Source organism: Lutra lutra, chromosome 5 (genome assembly GCF_902655055.1).
Source record: "Lutra lutra chromosome 5, mLutLut1.2, whole genome shotgun sequence".
Taxonomy (NCBI): Eukaryota; Metazoa; Chordata; class Mammalia; order Carnivora; family Mustelidae; genus Lutra; species Lutra lutra.
In genome coordinates, this window is record NC_062282.1 from 104,721,135 (window position 1) to 104,743,350 (window position 22,216).

At 47.7% G+C, this 22,216-nt stretch overlaps 1 protein-coding gene and 1 long non-coding RNA gene across 2 annotated transcripts; one reads left to right on the plus strand and one right to left on the minus strand.

Moving 5' to 3' along the window:
- Positions 1-3,083: 3,083 nt before the first annotated feature.
- Positions 3,084-11,164, minus strand: OTP (orthopedia homeobox). Its single transcript, XM_047731387.1, has 3 exons — positions 11,100-11,164; positions 9,395-9,804; positions 3,084-3,682 (listed from the first exon to the last, which is right to left on the minus strand). The coding sequence occupies exons 1-3, from the start codon at positions 11,134-11,136 to the stop codon at positions 3,152-3,154; spliced, it is 978 nt and encodes a 325-aa protein (XP_047587343.1). The 5' UTR covers positions 11,137-11,164; the 3' UTR covers positions 3,084-3,151.
- Positions 11,165-18,336: 7,172 nt separating this feature from the next.
- Positions 18,337-18,805, plus strand: LOC125099761 (uncharacterized). The gene is made up of 2 exons (XR_007127340.1): positions 18,337-18,456; positions 18,598-18,805. It is a non-coding gene; the product is annotated as an uncharacterized LOC125099761 (long non-coding RNA).
- Positions 18,806-22,216: the final 3,411 nt, after the last annotated feature.

Here is a 22,216-nt window from a genome sequence, read left to right on the forward strand (position 1 = left end):
TGATCTCTTAAATGTGACTTGAGATTACAGAAGCTACGATTTCAATTTTTTAAAAAAAAGCACTAAGAGAGAATATGATGAAATGTAAAAACAAGAAAACATATTTTTTATCTACAGACATTTCAGAAATGTGATTATGTCGCTAAATTCTGGAATTCTAAAATACAGAAATGCTCCATTTTTATCTGAAATCCCAAATGAGCATGTTTTTATCTTCTTTAATATTTTAACTTTATACTAAAAATACGCTTTAGAAAATGTAGAATTGAAATATTCGGTGAACCCTACCCACCAATTTTACCTCTAATTCCTAAGGCAACACGAAGATATAATTTTTCTTTATCATAGAAAATCATGGCTTTTCGTCTTGCCTTCGAGGAGATTTCCCTGCTCTTAGCTGAGTAACAATTAATAGTTCCTAGAATTCACATGTAGCCCAGCGGTTCAAAATTATATTCTAGGGCGAGGGTCTTTTTAGGATTTACTCAGTGACAACCAAATGAGAAATCTTCCCATGGGAAAGGGTGCACTCTCAATGCCTATAATGACCCTTAAATTTTAAACTACAAGATCGATTTTGATTAGTCTTCCAAAGAATGCCTGTGATATTGATTTGCCTCCAAGTTTAAAACACACCCACAACCTTCCCTCCCAGACTACCAAAGAAACAGCAATTTTCGCTACTAGTTAGTGTGGGGCTGTGCCCGAGCACGTGGATATATTCGAATTTAACTTGCACCAAGTAAGGACCCTGAGAAAATGAGAGGGGCCAGATGAGTCAAAACCTGAGAGGCACAGCACAAAGCCAGGTAGTTCCAAGGAACTTTTTCAGATGTGCGGTTTCCCTCCGCTTGGGAGGTCCCAAGTCCCAGTACCGGAAGCCCAGCCTACATCCTGAGGGCCCAAAGGGGCCCGATCGCCTCTTTCAGAAGGTCGGGAGGCCTAGGGCCTAGGTAAGGAAATCACGACCTTACCCCACACTCTGGCGCACTCCACCTCCCTCCACCCCGGCCCTTTCACAGCCACTGTGTACCTGGGGTCAGATGAGACTTTGGGTGACACCGGAAGGTTCCCAGGCTTCCTTCACTATGATCCTTCTTCGCGCCTACAGCCTGCCCCTCACACACGCACGCAGCCGGACCACGCCCGCCCTCCACTTCTTTGCCGGTGGGAAACCGTCCACACGCAAGGCTTATCAATTCCTCGCCCTGCTTTTAGTGCCGGCAGCTGGGCCCTGAGGCCTATCTCGGGCTTCCTAGGCCTGCGTGGGCTCAAAGCCTCGCGAGGCCTCGAGCTCACGTGAGGCCCTCCGCGCCCGGCCTTCTAACCTCCGGCCTGCGGTTCGAGGCGCGGCCTCCTCGCCCAGAAGCTGTGTGGGACAGGGCTGCCTGGGCTGCGGTGCAACCCGGAAACCGTGGAGAGCTGGGGATCCCCAACTCGGGTTGAGCGCAAATTGAGAGCCCATAGGACGAGCTCTCTCCCCCTTCCCCATGAGACCCTCTCCTGAAATTCAGCCACAACAAAACCCATCATTCTCCATATCACATACTGAAAATGATTTTATTTTAACCATTTACATTTAACTTGATATAAACTTGTCCGGAAAAGTCAAATAATATGCTTTATATTAGCTCAAACATTTATTAAGAAAACCAAATTCCATAAATAAGCACAGACAATAAGTTAAAACATATCACAAATTGACCAGTATGTAACAAGAATGCTTTATCTACACAAAACATCCTATTTCACATGTTTGTTCATTCTTCGAAAGCGCTTCTGTTCTCTGGGTTTGGATTTGACCAGCACATGCAGAAAGAGCTGATTGTGTTTCTCTGTACAAAGTTGCAGGGTTGTAGATGTCCAAGTGCACCCATCGGCAGCCGGCAAGGGCCAGGGCAGTGGCCGAGGGGCACAAGGGACGACAGGACGACCACAAAACAACCTAGGGCACAGAGCAGCGAGGAGAGAGAAACGGAAAAGGAAGCAAACAAACCCCAGTCCTGAAGGATCCAGAAAAGAGATGTGGCTTTTACTTTTACAAAAGGAAAATTTTCTTACGTTTACTTTATTCTTCCTTATAAAGACTTATCAAAATGGGTAGGATCACCTCTTCTTCATCACATGACTGCTTTAGTCTACTCCAGCCACCCAATCCACTGGCATGTTCCTCCTGAGAAGCCTTCCCTTCAATAACCTCACACAGTTGTGCTTAAGAAAATAAAAGTAAGATAAAATAAAAGTGTTCTTTTGCAAGCCAACAGAGGGCTGCATGGATGTGACTGGGTGGGTGGGGCAAGGGTTGGGTGGTGGGAAAGGGGGAAAAAAAAAACAGGAGTTCAGAGAAAGAATACAGGGATAAATCAAATTATGTCCGTTGGGCCCTCAGATGAGGCGGTTGTAGCAGATGCTTGTCCTCCTTTAAGACGAAAATCCCTAACATTGTGCTGTCCCTTGAACACGTCCGTGTGTGACCTAGGTGCACTGTGTATGTGTGTGTACGCGAGTGTATGTAGTGTCTGAGAGTGAGCGAGAGTGCGAGTGTGTGTGTTTCTGCCCACAAACCAGTCCATTGGTGTCTGATTTCAGATCCTGAGTCGACTCCCTGGTAAGTAAAATGGCGGGAAGGATGCTTTTTGCAGGGCGCGGGAGGAGGGGTGTGAGGTGCGGGTTAAGAAGGGACCCAAGGGGAGGCGGCGGGCGAGGGGTCCTAGGCGTCGTGTTGAAGGTGTAGGTGAGAATGCCGCCAATCGGAAGGCTGGGAGGAGGGCGCAAGCACGGTACGTGCGAGCCGGATGGCCGGGGGTAGCTGAGAAGGGTAGGGTGAGGCGCGGGAGAAGGGGTCAAGGAAGATTAAGCGAGGCGGGAAGTGGAGCTGGGGGTGGGGAGGGGGAGAGGGGACCTGGGCCAGCGAAATCAGGCGGAGGGGAGGCCTCGCGGGCTGGGGCTTGGGGTGAGCCCGAGAGAGCGAACGAGAGAGGAGAGAACGAAACGAGAAGTGGCGGAGGCCGGGCGGGGATGGGGCAGGGCGCCGGGGCAGGGCGCCGGGGCAGGGGCCCGGGCAGGGAGCGGGGGCCCGGGCGCGCGCCGAAGGACCTCTGGGCGGCCCTGGGGGCGGCGCCGGGGGCGGAGCAGGCTGGGCGCGGCTGCATTAAGTGAAGCTCATGGAGACTGTGTGCTCTAGCGCCTTGCGGCGGAGGGAGGCGATGCTCGTGCCCCGCCACACGTCGCTGCTGTCCGGGGAGCTGCAGAGCTGGGGCGAGCCGGAGACGTTGCTGGGGCCGGGGAGGGAGGCGGGCACCATGCCGGGGAAGGCGGGCTGGTAAAGATGCGACTGCAGCCCCGCGCCGTTGGAGCCCGCCAGGCTGTTGGATAGGCCCATGGAGTTGGGCGGCGGCCCGGCCGCCAGGCTGCACTGGGACAGCGACTGAGCCATGGCTTGCTGCCTGCCCAGAGCCGGCGGCAGCGGGAGCTGTGACACGCCCGGCATGGCGGCCGCCGCCCAGCGGGTGTCGTTGGCGTGGAAGGAGCACAGGCTGTCGCCCATGGCGGCGGCGGCCGCGGCGGCGGCTGACGGAAACTGAGGCAGGCCTGGCGTGGGCAGCAGCGTCCCCGGCGCGCGGAACACGTTGGTGGTCTTCTTGCGCTTCTTCCACTTAGCGCGCCGGTTCTGGAACCAGACCTGGAGCGGGCGGGGCGGGAGACAGAGCGCTATCAGCAAGCCTACCGGCCCGGAGGGGCGGGGGCTTGAGCCTGAGAAACCTGCGTCAGACCCTGCCCCAGGTGGAACAAGGGCCTTCGACCCAACGCGCCCGCAGGCCAGCCAGAGACCGCGGTTCCTGGTCAGCTGGAGAAAACCGGCGTCCGGGGCACTCAGCAAGCGCTCACTTCCGGGGTTCTGAGTAGTCGTGCCCCCCGCGCTCCTACACTCGCTGCGAACACACCACCGCGCGCGGCGTTCGACACGCCCCAGCATGCTGGCACATTCTGTGCACTGCTTAGATGCACAAGTCTGCAGGCAGGCATGTGTCAAAATTGGACCCACAGGTGTACAAATGAAGATAAACATGTGTACCCATGTGGCTTAATAGCGTGCCTTATAACACTGATGGGGTATAGAATTTTCAGAAACGCTGGAAATTTGGAAATTGATGAAAGGCTGTGCATGACATAGCCGGTCTCAAAATCGAAAGACAAAGGAAAACCCCTAACGCCACGGATGACAGAGCGGAGAGGTTAATATAGTGATCCATGTGGGAAAGTGAGCGGCACTGAGCTACGGTGTTGTTTGGGTCGCCACCGTGACTTGCGATCCCCAGCGACTGGTGCTTCTGCCACAAGTCTCATTGCCTCATTCTCAAACCCCTCTAACGGCACCTTTTATCTGAGCTGTGCAGATACACTGGAATCTGCTGCCAGAGCCCGGTGCCTGCCAGTCTATTTTAAGAAACTTACTGAGGACACGAGGCTATAGGGCCTCCAGTTCCGCAAGTCCCCCCTCTCTATTTCCTGTTTCATCTATAAAACTGAAAGCAAATTTTCTGACTACAAATTAAAGGTCAGGTTTAAAGCTCACACTAGTAATGAATCAAATAATATTGCGTAGATCCAATAGCCACATATCTTTTTAAAGGAGATGTGTTTGATAAAATATACTCCAAATAAAAATAAACCTACTCATTCTTTATTCACAATAACCCTGAATTTCTGAACTTACCAAACAAATTTGCCTACTAATGTCATATTCGCTATCACGGGAAGGAAAGTTTCTTCTTAAAGATGTCAGACCTGCCTGACCAAGGTAGCCTCCTGTCTCCTTATATTTGAATTTGATATTTATTTTTTTAATTCTATATTTTAAAAAATCATCATAATAATTCACAGCATACCTACGTGGCAGGCTTTCAGTTTAACATCTAGTTAGGTGGAAGTTTACTGTGCATAAATACAAATGATGTGAGACACAGCTCAGGTACTGATGAGTTTCCTCTTATAATTTGGCAAACGCAATTTGACCATATTCGTGACCAAAAGGCCATTCATCTGTTATTCCAAGCTAATGTTCAGTGTTTCTCCTGCAAGATAAAGGGTCATGAGTATGGACGTAACTGACCCGTTGTTGGTGAGCCAGCTATTCAGAGGTGTGTTACACCCGTGCAAGTGGATTCTGTATGCTTAACAGTGTGAACGGCTTTGCAATCTAGAATTATCTCCTATGTTTGGGTCGGGCCTGGCCCTGCCACAACATTCTCACCATTGCCCACCATATTATCTTTCTCTGATTTCTACCCCATTTTCCATGTTTCTGCCTACCCCAAGTTCCGGACTGTATAAAGATGCAGGGTCCCTTACTTGCTAAAGCCCCTGGAGTTGGTGGCACGACGGATTAATGAGGCTGGGGGCCCTTGATAGTAACCGGGATCAATGCTGCCGGCAGCGAATTGAGCTGTTAGTGGCCTGGAGCGGAGAGTAACCCACAGAAGCCAAGGAAAACGCGGCGAGGAGACCTGCGGCCACAGGTCACTTTGCATTCCCCATCCACGGGCTGGAATGGGGGGAGGTAAACTGGCTGAAGCCCTAGACAGGGATGGTGTCTAGGTGAGAGTCCCATCTCACATTCCACACCCAGATATATTTTGAAAGGTATCTATAAAGGCTGGTTTCTAACATCCTGCAAAGTGTCAATGAGTCCTGAGAATGTTTGACTGTTTGGAACATGGGGGAGGAAGGTGGCGGACATCTGTGGGGGAGCGGGAAGAGAAGCAGCAGAAAGAAAGAAGGGGGGCAGGATTGCCCCATAGGATTTCAGTGTAAAACACACCCACTAGAAAGGTTTCTGAACCTCAGACACAGGTGGAAAAGAACAGCTGTTAAAGAACTAAATATTATAGGGATAATCGAAAAATCGTGCTCAATTATGTTTGAGGGTTAGTAGTCAAATGATGGCTACAAATTTTTTTATGTTTCATGGCTTACTGGGGTTGGGAAAAAAATCTGCATGGGGTCTGAGCACCTCCGTTCCAAGCTCTGATGCATATGTTTTTAAAATGTGAATGTTTCCACTTGAAAACTAGAGCATGACGGATTAAAATGCAGGCAAAACCTAAGGGAGATTTTGAGAATGCACAGATGACAACTGCAGAAAATATATTAACCGCAGCCACAGGCCAACTTTGTACTCAGTTTGAAATGCAGCTCTTCTCAGAAAATGCTTAATACAACAGTGAGAATCTAATGGAGGTTGGAATTTAAAAATCCACTTTCATGATATCTGCTGTTACAGTAATATAGACATACTGTAAATGTATTTTAAAATATATAGCCCGTTTAATTCCCCAACTATAAATGGCTCAGAAATAGAGAAAGAGAGGAAGAAAGAGAGAATATTACTTTTTTCCCCCTCGAAGCAAACGCTTTATGAAGATCTCATTGGAATCCAGCAAATGATTAATGTGAAGATTTGGGAGGAAATCTGGGGAGCTGTATTAAAGCCGAGATCTCAGGTTCATTTCGATCAGCCAGCTGTGAACTCTGGGCCGAATTCATTACACTTTAATAGTGCTGGGAGAGGAAGAAAATGCAATTTCTCATTCCATTAGAAAACTAGAAAATACTCTCAGCTTGTCCCCCTATTAAGATGTGGCAGGTGACAGGGCCATTCTGGGGGACACGGTCAATGGAATTACAGCACATTATTTTTGTTCGTATAAAATATTGAAAGGCAAGCCTGACTGTGCAGAAGTTATTTCACTGATTTGGTTTTTATGTAAATAAAATATTGAAAGTTAATTAATCCGTGCTAGAGACTAATGATTATGCTTATTATATTGCATTTGATCGCGTAATTTGCATGATTCTCGCATTGCTGCTTAATAAGCCATTCCAGGTTATAAATAATTCTGAAATTGGTTTCTAATAATGGCATGCTATAAAAGGAATGGTTTTATTACACTAGCCAGAAAAAGGGAGCGATATCAGACATGGAATTGGCCTCCATGTAAGTAGAGGTGCTTTTATAAATGCTTAAAAAGTATGATATATATCAGAGATAGATAAAAATAAGTGTGTTCGGTCAGTTAGTCTAGAATTAAAAAGCATCTTTAAAAACATACAATTGTAATAAATTAAATATTTAGATCATTTTTAATCAGTGCAGTGGCCCACATACTGAAAAGAATGTGTGGCAATCTGTTAACTATAAAGAAAACTATGAAGGACTCATCATATAAGAACATAAACCAATTACTATTTAATTTGAATTTGGTCAAGGAGCAATGGTACAGTGAATTGTGAAGTAAATACATTTTCCATAAATTATTTTTGCATTACATTACATAATGTTAATCATTCTGAAATGTTAATTAAGAAGGTTATGTTGATCTGATTACTTTTTAAACTATGAAACATTATTTTTAAAAATATTGAAATTGCCATTCTATTAAATTGTTCCTATCAGCAGCCTCAAGCTATTATCTTTTGTTGAACATTATGCTAGAACAATTAAAGTACTTTGTCTTTTTCTTCTTGATTATTCTTTTGTGTACTTTTTGAAAATAACTTTCTATAACATAGTTTGTATTTTATTTCATTTACAACTTTTTATATTAAAAGAATCACTGCCATTAACCTTTGGAAGACCTAATAAAGTTTAATAGACCTCATTTTCTTTTTTCATAAAGTCAGTTGTCCAATTATATTTTATTTGTGATTCTAAGTTCTATTTTAATTTAAACTAATTACCACTATGTCTAGGTTAAGCAACAGCATTTTACTCTTTAAAACAAAAATTATCAGGTAGTATTTCTCTTGAGAGACAAAAAGCAAATTTATGAATTTTGAACTTAGGAGATTTTAACAAGCCAGTATTATCATTAGCTTTAATGGAAGTATTGAAATTGTGTATTTCTGTTAAGGTTTGGACTCGACTTCAGATTTCAAAAGAAAAGGTAAGTAAAATTTTTAAAAAACAAATAGTATATATCTGCACAATGCAATTAACACTCTTTGGGTGTTTAATTTCAATGGCCCATGGTTCAGGGCTTCCAGAGTTCACTAATGAAACCACCCAGACTTATACTGAGTAAAAATGTTAATCTATATTATACCTTGATTTTTTCTGTATTAATCTGACCACTTTAAGTCCCCAATGATAATATCCATTTGCTGACTATTTAGAACAGAAGCATATGCTATTTTTCCAGGTTAGACTATCTTTAAAATGTCACACAAAGACAGGAATATTCAACCCTGTGATTATGGACACCCTTGCCTCTTCTTAGATCAAATATAAAGGAACTGATATTTTTAAACTTAATTTGTTAAAGCACCTACAGCTATAGTTGATACTCAGCATGACATAAATATCACATCGGAGGCAGGAAAGGAGAGTTTTCAGAACCCTGGATAGTTTAAGACCAACTGCGGGACTTGGAATTTCACCTCCACACTTGTCTATAAAATATCTGATAATATTGTTTTCATTCTTCTAAGAAGCCAAAAAAAAAAAAAATCTGAGATTCGCTGGGCTTATACATTTTTCCCCTAATTTTCAGAAAAGTTATAGGTGTGATTTTATAAGTTATATATAATTTACAACTTGGAGGGTGGTTGGACGAGAACAAGGGGTCAGTAATGATTTCGTCTACTACCTGTCAATCTTTCCTGTCCTAAATGTCCTTTCTTCAGATCGGATATCTACAACAGAAAGCCTTCATCCCCCTCCTCCCAGTTTCCTTAGGGGAAAACCAGGGCTCACAGACTGTAGGGGATCTCTTCAAGCCTCCCTCAGCGCACTGGTAGATCATCAAAGTTTAAAACCTTTGCAAACCTCAAAGCTCGGGGTATTTTGTCGAAGAGCGGCGGGAGGGAGATGTTCAGGAGAATAAAGCTACACGGTGAACCTCAGATGTGGGGTTTTTTTGTTTGTTTGGTTTTGGTTTTTGGTTTTTTAGGTGCCATTATGTCTTATTTTCTCCCTTTTCAAGTTTTCTGGATAACTGTTGCATTCCCGCATTTATCTAGACGCCTTACACAGACTCATTAGGGGGTAATGAAATACTTGTCAATAACTCGAGCTGGAGTGGAGGTGCGCGCTCGGCTTAGCCGCCAGGGAGACGCAGAGCTGGGAGGTGCGGAGACTGGGAGATTCGGAGCTTCCCTTCTCAGTCAAGACGAATGAGACGACCTAAAAGTCGAACGACGCCGGCTTCGCTTTTGAGGAATTTCTGTGGGAATGTGACTCTACTGGTGGGAGAAGGGGGCCCTGCTTGTCCACGGAACTCACAGGCAGCCGAAGCGCAAGCCCAGGACCCCGTCAAGGAAAAGACCCCACTTCTTTTGCCCATATCGTCCCGCCCCTCCTTGTCTGCTGCCCCCGCGCCCAAGCCCGGCGTACCTGCACTCGGGACTCGGTCAGCCCGATACGCAGCGCCAGCTCCTCGCGCATAAAGATGTCGGGGTAGTGAGTCTTCGCGAAGCTCCTCTCCAACTCGTTGAGCTGCGCGGGCGTGAAGCGCGTCCGGTGGCGCTTCTGCTTCTGTTGGCCCTGCTGCTGGCCGGCTTGGCTGGGGTTCGGGCCGCCTTGGGGCCCCGGCTGTTTGTCCGGGTCCTTTGCGCTCACCGCCAGCGAGGCCGGCGTAGAGCCCACTGTAGTGATGTCCTCCCCGGGCAGCAGAGTCGCTCCCTCGACTGGGTCGGAGTTGGGCGCTAGGTCCCCCGGATGGCCCCCAGGGTCGGAGCCCCCCACGCCCAGCCTACACTTCACCGCCTCCCGGTGGCCCAGGAGCTCAGCGGCATCTTTCATACCTGAGGAGGCAACGGGATCGCGGTCACTACTTTCCTGGCGATGCCAAGAGAGACCGTCCTCACCTCGCGGTCCTCCTTCAGCCCCATCCTCGGCTCCCTCCGCGCCCACGTTCGCCCTACAGAGGAAACTCCCGGGATGCTCAGCTGCGTTCCCCAGAATTTGGACAGCCAGGTTGGAGTACCATCTCCCGACCCTTTCCCCTCTCCCGGCAGCCAGCTCCCGTAGTATACAGCACATGCTTTTGTATCTCCCGCAGTGAAACACTCCCAGTCCCGGCAAAGAAACGTGCCTCCGAGTCCCTTTCATGAACAGTACCCCTGAAGCCCCTTGGACCTTGGACCAGGTTGGGGTAGGCGGGGTGGGGGTGAGGGGTAGAAAAGAAAGAAAGAAAATGAAACATTCCTCGGTTGCTGCCCCACCTGCGCTTAGGCAGCTTAGCGAACTCTACCGCCGGCCCTCAGCCGATTCCCTCTCACTTTTGGAAGATGAATAATTCTCCAAGCCTTCTACCCTCTGAAATCAGCCCAAATCAGCTCCGCCTCTCCCTCAAATCAGAGAAAGTGTTTGGAAAATGGAGTCACATCCATCACCAAAGATTCCCAAACCGGAAACCCAGAGCTCAGCAACCCAGACCGCATTAAGGAAACTCAAGTAAACTCTCTAGACAGAATAGTGAATCAAACTTCAGAGAATTCAACTTTTCTTTCCGGAGAAATAAAAGGCGCGTTCCCCTCAGACATTGTCAACGCCGAGTCCCTTGCAGGCGGGGATGCCTGTAGGGATGAATTTGGCTTTTCTCCTTTCTCAGTGAACACACTTAGGAAATCCGTCTCGATTGCAGCGACTTCTCTTTTACGCCAGATTTTTACAAATTCAACCATACTTAGATGAGGGGTAGAGAAGGAGGTAGTGGGAGAGAGAAAGGAAAAAAGAGGAGAAAAAAAAATCCCAAATCAAAGCAAACAGGCGGGGAAGAGAGAGAAAGAAAAACACCTCCGAACAAATTATCTCAGGGTAGATCGCCGTTCAAAAAAAAAATTTAATAATTATAAGGGAGAGGGAAGAAGGGGGGGAGAAAAACAAAAAGTAACAACATTTCCCTAGTCCTTTTTGGATCTACATATTCCATAGATTTTTTTTTAAGACGATGTTAAATCAAATTAAACTTTAATGCAGCACAATTACTTTTAAAGAAATTAGTCCATTTAGGGCGCATTAAGGTAAAATAAGGAACAAATTGACAATTTCCTGCCCGGGCTTCTCCTGGCTGCCCGGGCGAGAGGCGCGCACTCACCTAGCCTGGCGTCCAGGAGGTCGGCGTGAGACAGCATCGCGCACCGCTCCAGGGCGAAAGCTGTTCCCCCCCAAATTTTAGCGGCTTTAAGTTATTTAAAATAGATATAAGCTATAAGCTATACGATATAGATATATATAGATCACCTAAATGAAAGAAAATTCGGTTTGTGGTTAAAAAGGGGGCTTCTTGCATTATAATGTCCTTTAGAGAGACGGGGAGGTGCTTAACAGTTGAATGAACCCGTGAGCAGCTCGGCGAGGGGACCAATCAGGAGGGCAGCCTGCAAATGTCAGCGCCGGGAGAGTCCCCCACTCCGCCCGCCCGCCCGCCCGCGCCCGCCCGGAGGAGGCGGTGGCGGCTGCCCTGGCAGCTCCAGCCGACAGCAGCAGCTAAAGCAGCGGAGGCCGCCTCGGCCTCGCCGGGGGCTCAGCGGCCCGGCCTCCGCTGGTTCTTCTCGCGATTTTCTCCAGGCACACCTTTCCTTTTCCTTGTCCCTGTTCCCTCCAAGGTGCAGCTCTGTCTCTGACGACTAGGATCTTCCCGGGCCCAAGGGACAGAGCACGGCTTGACCCCCGCGTGACCCGAGAGTCACTCCCGCCCGCGCGCTATGGGCCACCCTGGCCTGCTGCTGGCTCGGGCCTGCCAACACGCAGCACAACCCGCGCCCTGCGCGGCCTCTAGACCGCGCCTAGACTTCGCGGCCGCCTAGCAGGCCTGAGCCTAGGGTACAGATGCCCCTGGCTGGGACCCCGGCTCTAAAGAGTACCACCCCCTCAACAGGCCTAGAGAGGAAAAAAGGAGTAGACTCCCCGCGCGGCGCTTCCTGGGCCCGCAGTCAGTTTCAGGGCTCCGAGAAGAGTGCCGCCGATTCGTACACTCTGTACCCTTCCCGCTGGGAGCCCGCTCCTCTGCCCGGCCCACGCTTGCATCCTGGCCCCACATCCTGCTCTTTCAGTCAAAGTTTCTAAGTTCAGCTCGGTTCCCAATTCCACTTATGGCTGTAAATAAAGTTAAATGCTCTTTATTTTCTTCTTGAATATGTTAAACTACTTGAACAATTTAAAGTGCTTTGCACAAGTGAAGCGAACCATCTCTAATGTTCTGATTTTTCAGAGCCAGCCAACAACAAAGTTTAGATTAGTAATATATTTCTAACCAGAGTAATTTTCAAGATCATTAGGCATTTATGTAATTAGTGCCAAATCTATAAGCTTTTATTACGATTATTAGAGTAAAATCAGTATAAATTTGTACTAATTTACTACTGTTTAGACTTGGCTGTCAAGCCCAGAGGTTCTTATTGTAAATGATAACTGAGGAAATTAAGTGCAAAATTCTGTACCATTTCTGATCTGCTCCTAAACAATCCGTTTCAATTGTATTTGTAGCAGAACATAATGCCCTTTTAAAGTTATTTGACTTGTGTTTTTATTTGCAACACAAGAAAAATGCCCTCTACCCAGGCACAATGAAAACTGATATTTACTACTCTCAACTTGATTAACATTGATTTTTAATTCGAGAGTGATGCAATTAAGATTATTCATTTAGTGCAAATAAAGCTTCCACAAAAGGGTGGTCCTATGAAGTCTGTTTTAAATAATACCGAGCAAATGGCTTTTTTTGTTCGCCGTCCAATTGACTTACACAAAACATTGGAAATGCTGCCTGAGAGCAGATGCGAGAGGCATGGGTGTGTGTGTGTGTGTGTGTGTGTGTGTGTGTGTGTGTGTGTGTGTGTCCTTAGCTGCATGTGTGACAGGGAGCGAGCAAGGAGACAAAGGAGGCAGCAAGGCGAACTCTGGGACAGTTGTGCTTCCTCCTCCTTCTCTCCTGCAGCCTGCTCCCCTCCTCCCATGCACACACACGTGCGCGCGCGCACACATGCAAACACGCGTGCTTGCCGGGCATCAGCCACAGCGGTTCCTTCCAAGCTGCGGAGACGGCTTTCCCGGAAGCTCTGGGCCTGGCTGAGCTTCAGCGGCCGCCGCAACTGATGCCAACGCGGCCTGTGTGGGGCCGGGGCGCCGGGAACGCAGATAGCAGCCTGGCGGAGCCCAGGTGGCAGCAGCACGCTTGGAAGCCCCCAGGGTGCTCCGCAGACACCTAGCGTCCTTTTGAGAAAGCCTTGATGGGAAGGAGAATGCCTAAACCTAAGGCAAATAAAGTCCCTCCAGTAAAACCTTCCCCTTCCCCAAACAAAACCCCAAATCCAGAAGGGACTGCGCCAGGCGTTCGAGGCAAGAGGCCAGACGGCGGCCTGGGGCGGCGTGCGTCCTGGACGCGGCTCCCAAGTGCGCACCTGGCTGCACGTTGCCGGGATTCGCAGGGGGTTGTGTCCACCTGGGAGGGACTTGCAGGGGTTCCAAGACCCGAGCGCTGGGGCAGAGGTGGGCAGAAGTGTCAGAGCTAGAGAGAGGGGGGCCTGGGAGCTGACCCTGCTCCTCCAAACAGGCAAGTCCGTGGAGGCCCGTTTTGCCTTGGCGGTGCACCGTGTCAGGAGGGAGGGAGGAGAGGCCGCGACGTGGGGAGAGAAGAAGGGCGCGGGACCCCGAGTCCGCTCTCGTGTGTACACAGACGCTCTTGTCCTCCTCCCACAGCCACTCCCAGAACAGCCGCGGGCCGTGTAGCGTCCTCCCACACGCACTCGCTCGTATATTCTGTTTTGTTGTATCTTTCAGGTCGATAAATAAATGTGTAATAGTTAATGTGAAGACACATCAGAGTAATAACAATGGGACGAAATCAAAGGATTATCCATCTCTGTTAGTAACCACTGAATAACAATGTTGCGGCGTGATTGATAGCCCGCTTCATTTTATGACTTTTCTATTGGTCTTGATTTTTATAGCAGTATAAACAAACTAAATCATTTCTTCCAAGACTTCAAAGCATAAGCATCTTGGGGGGGGGAGGTAGGGATAAAGGAAAGGGGGAAAAAAAGAAAGGGAAATCTGAGAGGGGAGGGGGTGACGGGGGTGGTGTGGGGGCGTCGAGGTGGGGAGGGTGCAAGCTGGAGCTGGAGCCGGATGTCGGGAGCCGGTTGCCAGCAGGCGTGGCGAGGAAAACGACAATAGTCTGGATGTAAAATGCTCGTCCCCGCTCCCGGTTTCCTCTCGGCAGCTCGTTCTGGCCAAAGTCTGAATCCACCTGGGCAGCGCCTGAGATGTATTTACCAGAGTTTTATTCCCCGTCATCTTCCCACGTTCCTGGGGCAGCCGGGAAAGTGCCGGTCAGGCCCATTGCTATTGATAATTTAAGGCATTTCCCACATGATCATGGGAACTGAAGTCCCTAACAAGGCAAGGCTTTAGCGCAATGGCCCCCAAATCTTCGGAATGACAAGAATGTCTTCAGAAATCACTTCAAAGCAAAGTAAAAGGATTTTCTATGACGGATCCAGTGATTTTTCCTCAATAAATAGGTTTTAGATTGTTACACACACGTAGAAGTGGAACAAAGGGAACTACCAGAAAATATATTGGTTGCCCCTAATAAAATTTATTTAGACAGTTTACTTCTCATAAAAAATAGAGATTGAATTTTGTACAAGAGCCTGCCAAGGGGCGATGCACAGGGAAATCATTTTTTTTTTCTTTCTCCTCTTTTCCGCTTCTCCTTTTTAACGAAGCACAAAGACCATTTAAAGGCCAGGGAAACCGCTCTGTCTCCCGACCGGCTGAGCGCCTAGACCCAGCCCGAGAACTTTGTAGTTTTGAAAGAATGGGCTTTCTGGGATATGTGTATATATATTAAATCAAAACCTTGATGGCTGATTATGTAAACTACAAGCACAGCGACTACCAAATGGGTGTCTCTTCTGCTTTGCCATCCTGGTCCAGAGAAAGATTTAGAAATACAGTATAGTTGGATGGGGAGGTGAATGGGGTGGGAGATCCTGGCAGCAAGTCCCCAAATGATGGATTTATGCTAATTAGGTTTGTAATTCTGATTTTATCTCTAATTGTATTTCTGTGCTCATTGTGAATCTTTTGTAGAGACTGAAAGACAGACAGAAAGGATAAAAATTTATACTAGGTGCTCCTGAAGAATTGGGTAGTGTGCCCAGCTCCCTGATTGTTTATTCCACTTACAGAAACCTCGGGTGTTTATTAAATGTAACTTTCGGCTGCTTGGGTTGTTTGTAAACTGCTCTCTTTTCTTTGCAGACAGTGGGCTGAAATATGGCGCATTATTATTCACATTCCTGCTATTAAATGCTGAATTGTAACATTGTTCCCTTTAATGAGGAGCGCCTCCCTCAATAATTAACGATCTCACATTTTCCTATTTTCTTGCCTGATGAAAAGAATCAATTTTAATTCGTGGTAAATTACAGCCATGCTTTTGGGTATTATTTGCTTACAGAAAACAAATCAAGTGACTTGAACAATCCTGTTTACTTTTCCAGATATGCAATAACCCAAACGCAATGGCAAATCAGATCCCGTTCCTCAGGCCTATCTTAGAACCTCGAAAAGAATAAAGGGTGGGGGGCAAATATTTGAGAAAAAAAAAAGAAACAAGAAGCTCTCAAGGCCACCATGTCCGAAACAATGGTGACCACTTTCTCCTATATCTTACCCCAGTTGCCAGAATGGAAGCTCCCCCAGCCCCAAACCTCATCGCGCGGGGACAGGGGTCAGTGGTCCACATCTCACCAGGCTAGAGTTTGGGACTGCTTGATGTATGGCTCCTTTGAAGGGACTCAATTTGAGGATGGGGTGCGTGGAAGGAAGGAGATCTGGGAGGGCAGCCAAGTCTCTGGGAAAGGGTGACAGGCACTTCTACATTTCTCTGCGTTAAAGAACTCTCTTGGGGTTCCCCGCAAAAGAGACCACAGCCAAAGAGGCTTTGGCTGAGTACTCCTGCCTGGCCACTGAGAAAGCTTCCTGGGCTCTCCGGCCGGCAGCGACTCACCAGGACAAACTGAGGGCCTCTACCCCCTAGCCAACCTGGCTTGGGGCCAGCCCAAACTTGCATGCTCCCGGCCTCCCTAGGCCGGGAGCTCAGAGACTCTGGGCAGCTCTCAGCGAGGGTTGTCCCTTTAATGTCGCTGCGGGAGCCCAGGGCCTCAAAAACTCTTTACAGGACCCGGGCTCCCCAGCCTATGAACTAAAAACCAAGGACCCATACTCCAGGCTGTTTCTTTTTAAGCGCTGGGAGCAGGGGCTGCGTGTTCGTGACGCGTGTACTTCTGTGTGCGCTTGTGTGAGCTGTGTGTATCCACTGCCTGCTCACCCGAATCGCGGGGTTGTGCCGGGAGCGACAGAGCAACGGAAAACTCGCCGGGAAAGAGTCTGTCTGATTTCCTACCCTTCCTGGAAGCCTGTGGCGATACAGGAGCTCCACGTAATTCCGCCCCCCCCTCCCCTGCAATAAACAGTTTCCCATACATTCGAATTTGCAAACTATAACCATGCAGTCCACCTGTGTGACTCTTCTGGGCGCTGGGGCCTGTCCCTCGCTTTTTTTTTTTTTTTTTTTTCTATCATTACCTTCTAACAAGTCGCAACGGCGGCCTTCAACACAGAAAGCTCTACACAAAACAATGACGGATCAGAACACGCCCCCTGATTCCGTATCTCCTCTTTTTTTTTTGCCTTTAGCCCTGTAATTTTAATGGCCCCAATTAGCCACACGGAATATAATAAGCCACACAGAGATTTTATTTATATGTGTTAAGTTCGCTGCTTTTCTGATTTCTATTTACTCAGGATAAATAATCATATATCAGTTATTCAGTTAGGTGACAAGGCTAGTAATTGGAATAAAAAGAAAAACATCTCATCCTTATCTCTTTCTATAACTAGATATAGCGCTAATAAGACTGCATCAATCTTAGCTAGCAAATAAATAAAATAGACAAACAAACAAATTCCCCTCCAACAAGTTAATGCGGTGTATCTGAGTGGAAAGTAGATATTTTCACGCATTCTGGAGATGAGGAGTGACTTTTAATAAAATCACAAGAAAAACAAATGTAATTCTGTAAGCCATTTCTTGGAGCCGCCGGAGCCCGCCCCTCCCCCCTCCTCGCTCCCAGCCGGGCTCCCCCGTCCCAACCTTTTCCTTTTCCTAAGCAGTTAGTCCCAGCTTACGACTGACACCGGAGCTAGGTTTCTCTGGCTATTTTAGACTTTGGGGGGTAGGATAGGGGAGGGGGATATAATTCTACAGGTAATGAGCCTTCCTCAAATAGAATTTCCTCTTTCCCTGTCTTTTCCTTCTTTCGTTACCAATCCGCCTTTGCTTTTCCTTTTTCCTCTTTCCTCACTCCTTTTTTCCTCTTCCCTGTATTCTCTCTTCCTCCTTTCTTTCTTCTTTCTCTTTTCTACTTTTTCATCTTCCCACTCTTTCCTCTCATTCTCTTTCCGCTCTCCCTCTTCTCCTCCGTTCTTTGCGTCTGCTTTATTTCTTTTTTCTCCTCATTTTCTTTCTCCCCTTCTCTCTAGTCCCCTTCCTCTCGGCTTTCTTCTCCCTCCCTCCCTTTCTTTTCTCTCTACACCCCTTCCCTTGCCCCCTCCCCGCAGCGCGAGTGCGGCTAATTCCGGGCGTCTATATTCACTCAATTAGAGAAATCTACAGAGAAGATCGATCTTCCATCTGCAGACATGCCAGCTTAACAAATTAGATTCTTGTTTCGTGCAGGTGATTTGGTGACAGTTGGGGAATTAGAAGTAATAAGTTGTTGTGTTTGAGCCCAGGCCCCCGCCCCCCGCCCGCGCCCCTCCCCGCCCGCAGGCCCCCCGGCCGCGCCCGCCGCCCGGGCACCCCCTACCGCCCCCACCCCCAGCCGGCCCGTGCCCGCCGCCGCCGCCGCCGCATCCCCCGCCGTAATTAGTGCTGCTGCCCTCCATGTGGGCTCGATTAAACCGTGATTTAGCCGAAAGAAATATAATTATGGCTGCAAATAAAATAATCAGCATTGAAGAGCGATTTCCTTAATGAGATGGAGCGGTTGCACGTCACGGAGTAAAGGGGTCTCATTAAGAGGTGGTAATGAGGCTTGGGTGGATGGTGCAGTTACAAAATAGCCCAACTCCTCTGCAAGCCCGGCCCGCCTGCCCGAAGTGGCCGCCGCCGAGCCTTCACGCCGTCGCGCGGTCCCGCCGGTCCCCGACGGGCACCCAGGCCTGTCCCGCCCGGCCCGCAGGGGGCGCAGCGCCAGCCGCGCGGCCTCCTCCCTCGGGTGGGAGGCGCGGGCGGAACCGGGCGCGCGGGGGAGGGCGGAGCGGGGCGGCTGCGCCGGGTGCGGGGGCTACCGGCTGCTCCCGGGTCGCGCCCGTCCGCTCCACGTCCGGAGCCGGGTTTGCACAAACAACTTCGAGAACACCGGCCGACGGAGGAGCAGGTCGGGACGCCTAGACCCTGACCAGGGCGGGTGCTGAGGGGCAGACCAGGGAATCTCTGGGCGCAGGTGGAAGCCCTCGGCAGGGGTAGGGGGATGTCCGTTCGACCGGGAAAGAGCGAGTCACAACAAACTGGTGCTCAGACGCAGGAGTACAGCGCGGCGGGAGGCATCAGCGCGCGGCAAACGCCTTCACACCGGCTTAGACACCTAGCATGGAAGGGCCTTGGGCGTTCGCTTTCTCTCCACGTCATTTCCCAAACTTTATTAAAGTTCTGACAAGGCAACAACTCTGTTTTAACCACCTCAGAGGAAAAAAGTCTTAAATAAATTATTCCAAACATTTCCTAAATGGGTAGCTCTGACCTTTCAGGTTTTATCAGGTTGTGGACAGCCTATGAATGAGCTCCTTCTTTACTTCAAGGTGTGTACACATGCACGTTCCCGACATCCACTTGTAGTGGTAGCTCAGTCTTTATTTCTGGTTAGATTGTTAACCCTCTCCTTGATTCCGTTTTATCATCTGGAACCATTCTGAATTAGACAAGGAAACACGCGTCATCCATACAACGTGACAATGAGGTAGCTGACCCACTTTCCTTTTTTCACCCAACCAGTACTTACTGAGCATCTATTATGCACTAGGCATTGAGTTGGGCCCAGGTGAGTGCGAGATGAACAGAGGGGCAGATCCTTGGCCTAGGGGACCTTACAGTTCAGTATGCCCTGCATTAAGTTATTGAGCCATTGGTGGCCTGTGGCCACTGGGCATTGCACCCTTTGGGAAGCAGAGAAAAAGCTAGGAAGTAGGCCCCTCTAGCTTATGTCCTCTGAGCCTCCTGCCTTCCCAGCCCACAAAGCTGGGATCCCAAGGAAGAAAGTAATTTGATAAATCAGCTTTCTTTAGTGTTACAAGCTAATGTAATATCCTTTGTAGAATGTTCCCATTTTATTTATTTTTTTTAATTATTTTTTTTAAGATTTTATTTATTTATTTGACAGAGAGAGATCACAAGTAGGCAGAGAGGCAGGCAGAGAGAGAGAGGGAAGCAGGCTTCCTGCTGAGCAGAGAGCCAGACACGGGGCTCGATCCCAGGACCCTGAGATCATGACCTGATCCGAAGGCAGCGGCTTAACCCACTGAGCCACCCAGGCGCCCCAGAATGTTCCCATTTTAAAAGAGGAATTCAAGGAGAGGCAAGTTGCCTAGATGAGTGATTTCCATATCTTTCTGATGTCAGTAGGAGGCTTGGGAGAGGATGGTTTGGAGGTAAATCATTACTATCCCAAATTACTGCTTCCCTAATCAACATAGCTAGCTCTGGTGGAAACTCCTGCACTTAAAAGAGTATTTTTTTCCTTGGGGAGTCACAGATCCCTTTGAGAATCTGTTGAAAGCTGTGGCCCTCCTCCCCTGAAAATGCATGTATTTGCAAACAACTTCAGGGGGCTCAGGGCCCCCCATAAGCCTTAGCTTATGAAAGAGTAGTATCTAGATGAGCCTTTAATATTTGTGATTAAGACTTTCAGAGAAGAAATAATGTAAATCTCCAGAGGAGTTCTATCAATAAATCTGCATCTAGGGAAGAGGTAAGTCAAAAATCAAAAATAAATTGTCAACCAGTAAGTTCCAAGAAAACAACTGGTGAGAAGATGCATGCAGTCCAACAAATTTTTTTTGGTTTTGGTTTTGTTTTGTTTTAAAGGTTTCTTTAAAAAAAAAAGATTTTATTTATTTATTTGAGAGAGAGCCAGAGAGAGAGAGAGAGCACAGGGGAGGGGAGGGAAGGGGCAGAAGCAGACTCACCACTAAGCAGGGAGCCCAACTTGGGGCTCGATCCCAGGCCCTGGGACCTGAGCTGAAAGCAGACACTTAACCGACTGAGCTACCCAGGCGCCCCCAGTCTAACAGTTTGTAACAATTACGGGTCTTCCAGCTGACCCAAATAGAGTTTATTAATCCAAATCTATATAAAATCTTTCCATATTGCAGAGACTTGTCAGAAAAACTACTTCGCTGGTGTGTAGCTTATGTCCAGATGCAGTCCTGGGCAGCTGGGGCTCTGGCAGGGGAGGGCAGCAGCCTCAATACTCAGACCTTGCCCTGGATGGAGATGCAAGTGACTGTGATTAAAATTCACACACTGGGACGACAGGAAGTGAAGGTTGATTAAAAGTCTGTTTAAGCCCATTAAAGCCCCAAAATCCAGAGCTTAAGCTAATTCTCCTTTTCACTCCCCAAAGGAATTCTTCACATTAGGAACTGAAAGCAAGGGGTAGAGCTTCCTTCTCCACCCTCCCAAGCTTTCCCAAGATGCTAACATATGGAACCGGAGAGTCTTTTGAGTCAGGAGATAGTTCTATTCTGGCTGCTTTAGAGCAAGGGTTTATTCTCCTCTCCTTTAATTTTCAATCACCCATCAGGAGGGATATTGACTTTTCCATAAACATTTTCCTGGCATAATCCTTTTTTTTTTTTTTAACTTCCCACGGAGGGACTGCAGTAGGGAAGGGAGTATGTATTAGCTACAGTACATATTAGGCTGCTGTAATAGAGACCCCCAAGATAAAGTAGCTTTGAAAACATGGAATTTTATTCTGACATTGTACAGCTCACATTCCAAGGCTGATAGAGCAGCTCCAAGAGTTTAGGAATCCAGGCTTCTTTATTATTGTTCTGCCTTCCTCAACATTTGGTTTCCGTCCTGTGGTCTGAGATGGCTCAAAAATGCATCCATCTCTTTTTCTCACAGGGCAGTGAGAAAAACCAAAATTTGTCTTATGGCCATACCTACTTCAGTGGAGACTGAAAACTGTAGTGTTTATCTGAACTAGTTAGAAGATAAGAAAGGAGTTAAGCATCAGCCTTCAGCTCAGGTGATGATCCTGGAGTCCTGGGATAGAGCCCTGTGTCAGGAGTCTGCTTCCTGCCCCCGCTCTGCCCCTCCTCCAGCTTGTACTCTCTCAGTCACTCGGTCTCTCAAATAAATAAATAAATAATTTATTTTAAATAAATTTATTAAATTTTATTTATTTATTTCCTCACATTTGAACTGCAAGATTGGTGTGTGTTGGGGGAGAGGAGAAGGGAAGGGGAAACCCAGAGGCCAGTTAGGAGCCTAATGCAATAATCCAAGGGAAAAACAAAGGTTGCTTGGACCAGAATGAGAGCAGTGGAAGAAGTGATAAGTGATTTATAATCTAGAATTTAGAGCCTAGAATTTGCTTCTAGACATAGGGATGAGAGAGAAGAGTCCAAGAAAATGCTATCCATTGCCCATCTACTCATTGGCAGTTCATTCACTCATTCATTTACCAAATTATTATTGAGCATTGGCTATGAGCCAAGCATTGGGCTGAGACCTGTGGGTATAATGGGTATATCATGCCTTCAGAGTTGATGAAGAAAGACAGCAGAGATGTGAATACAAACATGAGTGTGTATAAACAAACAAACAACAACAACAACAAAAACAAGTACCATAAGCCATGAGATAATATCAGAGGAGAAACCAACTTGGTCTTGGGGGTCTGGGAAATAATGTGTAAATTGAGACGTAAAGGGTACATAGGTACTGGCCAGGAAATTGAGCTGAGATGGGGACAGAAGAGAAAGAGTGTTTCTGCAAAGGAATCCTCTCCAAGTCTTCATTTCTTCCATAGCTTCATGTTGTCTACTTGGGAAGAACCTGAAAGCCAGGCTATGAAGTCTGGAAACTTGAACTTAGTTCATGCTCTCTTTAAAGAGAAACTGCTGTTTGAA

What these genes read in the sequence shown, in the direction of transcription:
- OTP (XM_047731387.1), bottom strand. Translation starts at nt 11,136, where the DNA reads ATGCTGTCTCACGCCGACCTCCTGGACGCCAGGCTAG. An exon ending in CCTCCTGGACGCCAGGCTAG is followed by an intron (nt 9,805 to 11,099) that starts GTGAGTGCGCGC and finishes TTGCCTCCTCAG; the next exon opens with GTATGAAAGATGCCGCTGAG. An exon ending in TGACCGAGTCCCGAGTGCAG is followed by an intron (nt 3,683 to 9,394) that starts GTACGCCGGGCT and finishes CGCCCGCTCCAG; the next exon opens with GTCTGGTTCCAGAACCGGCG.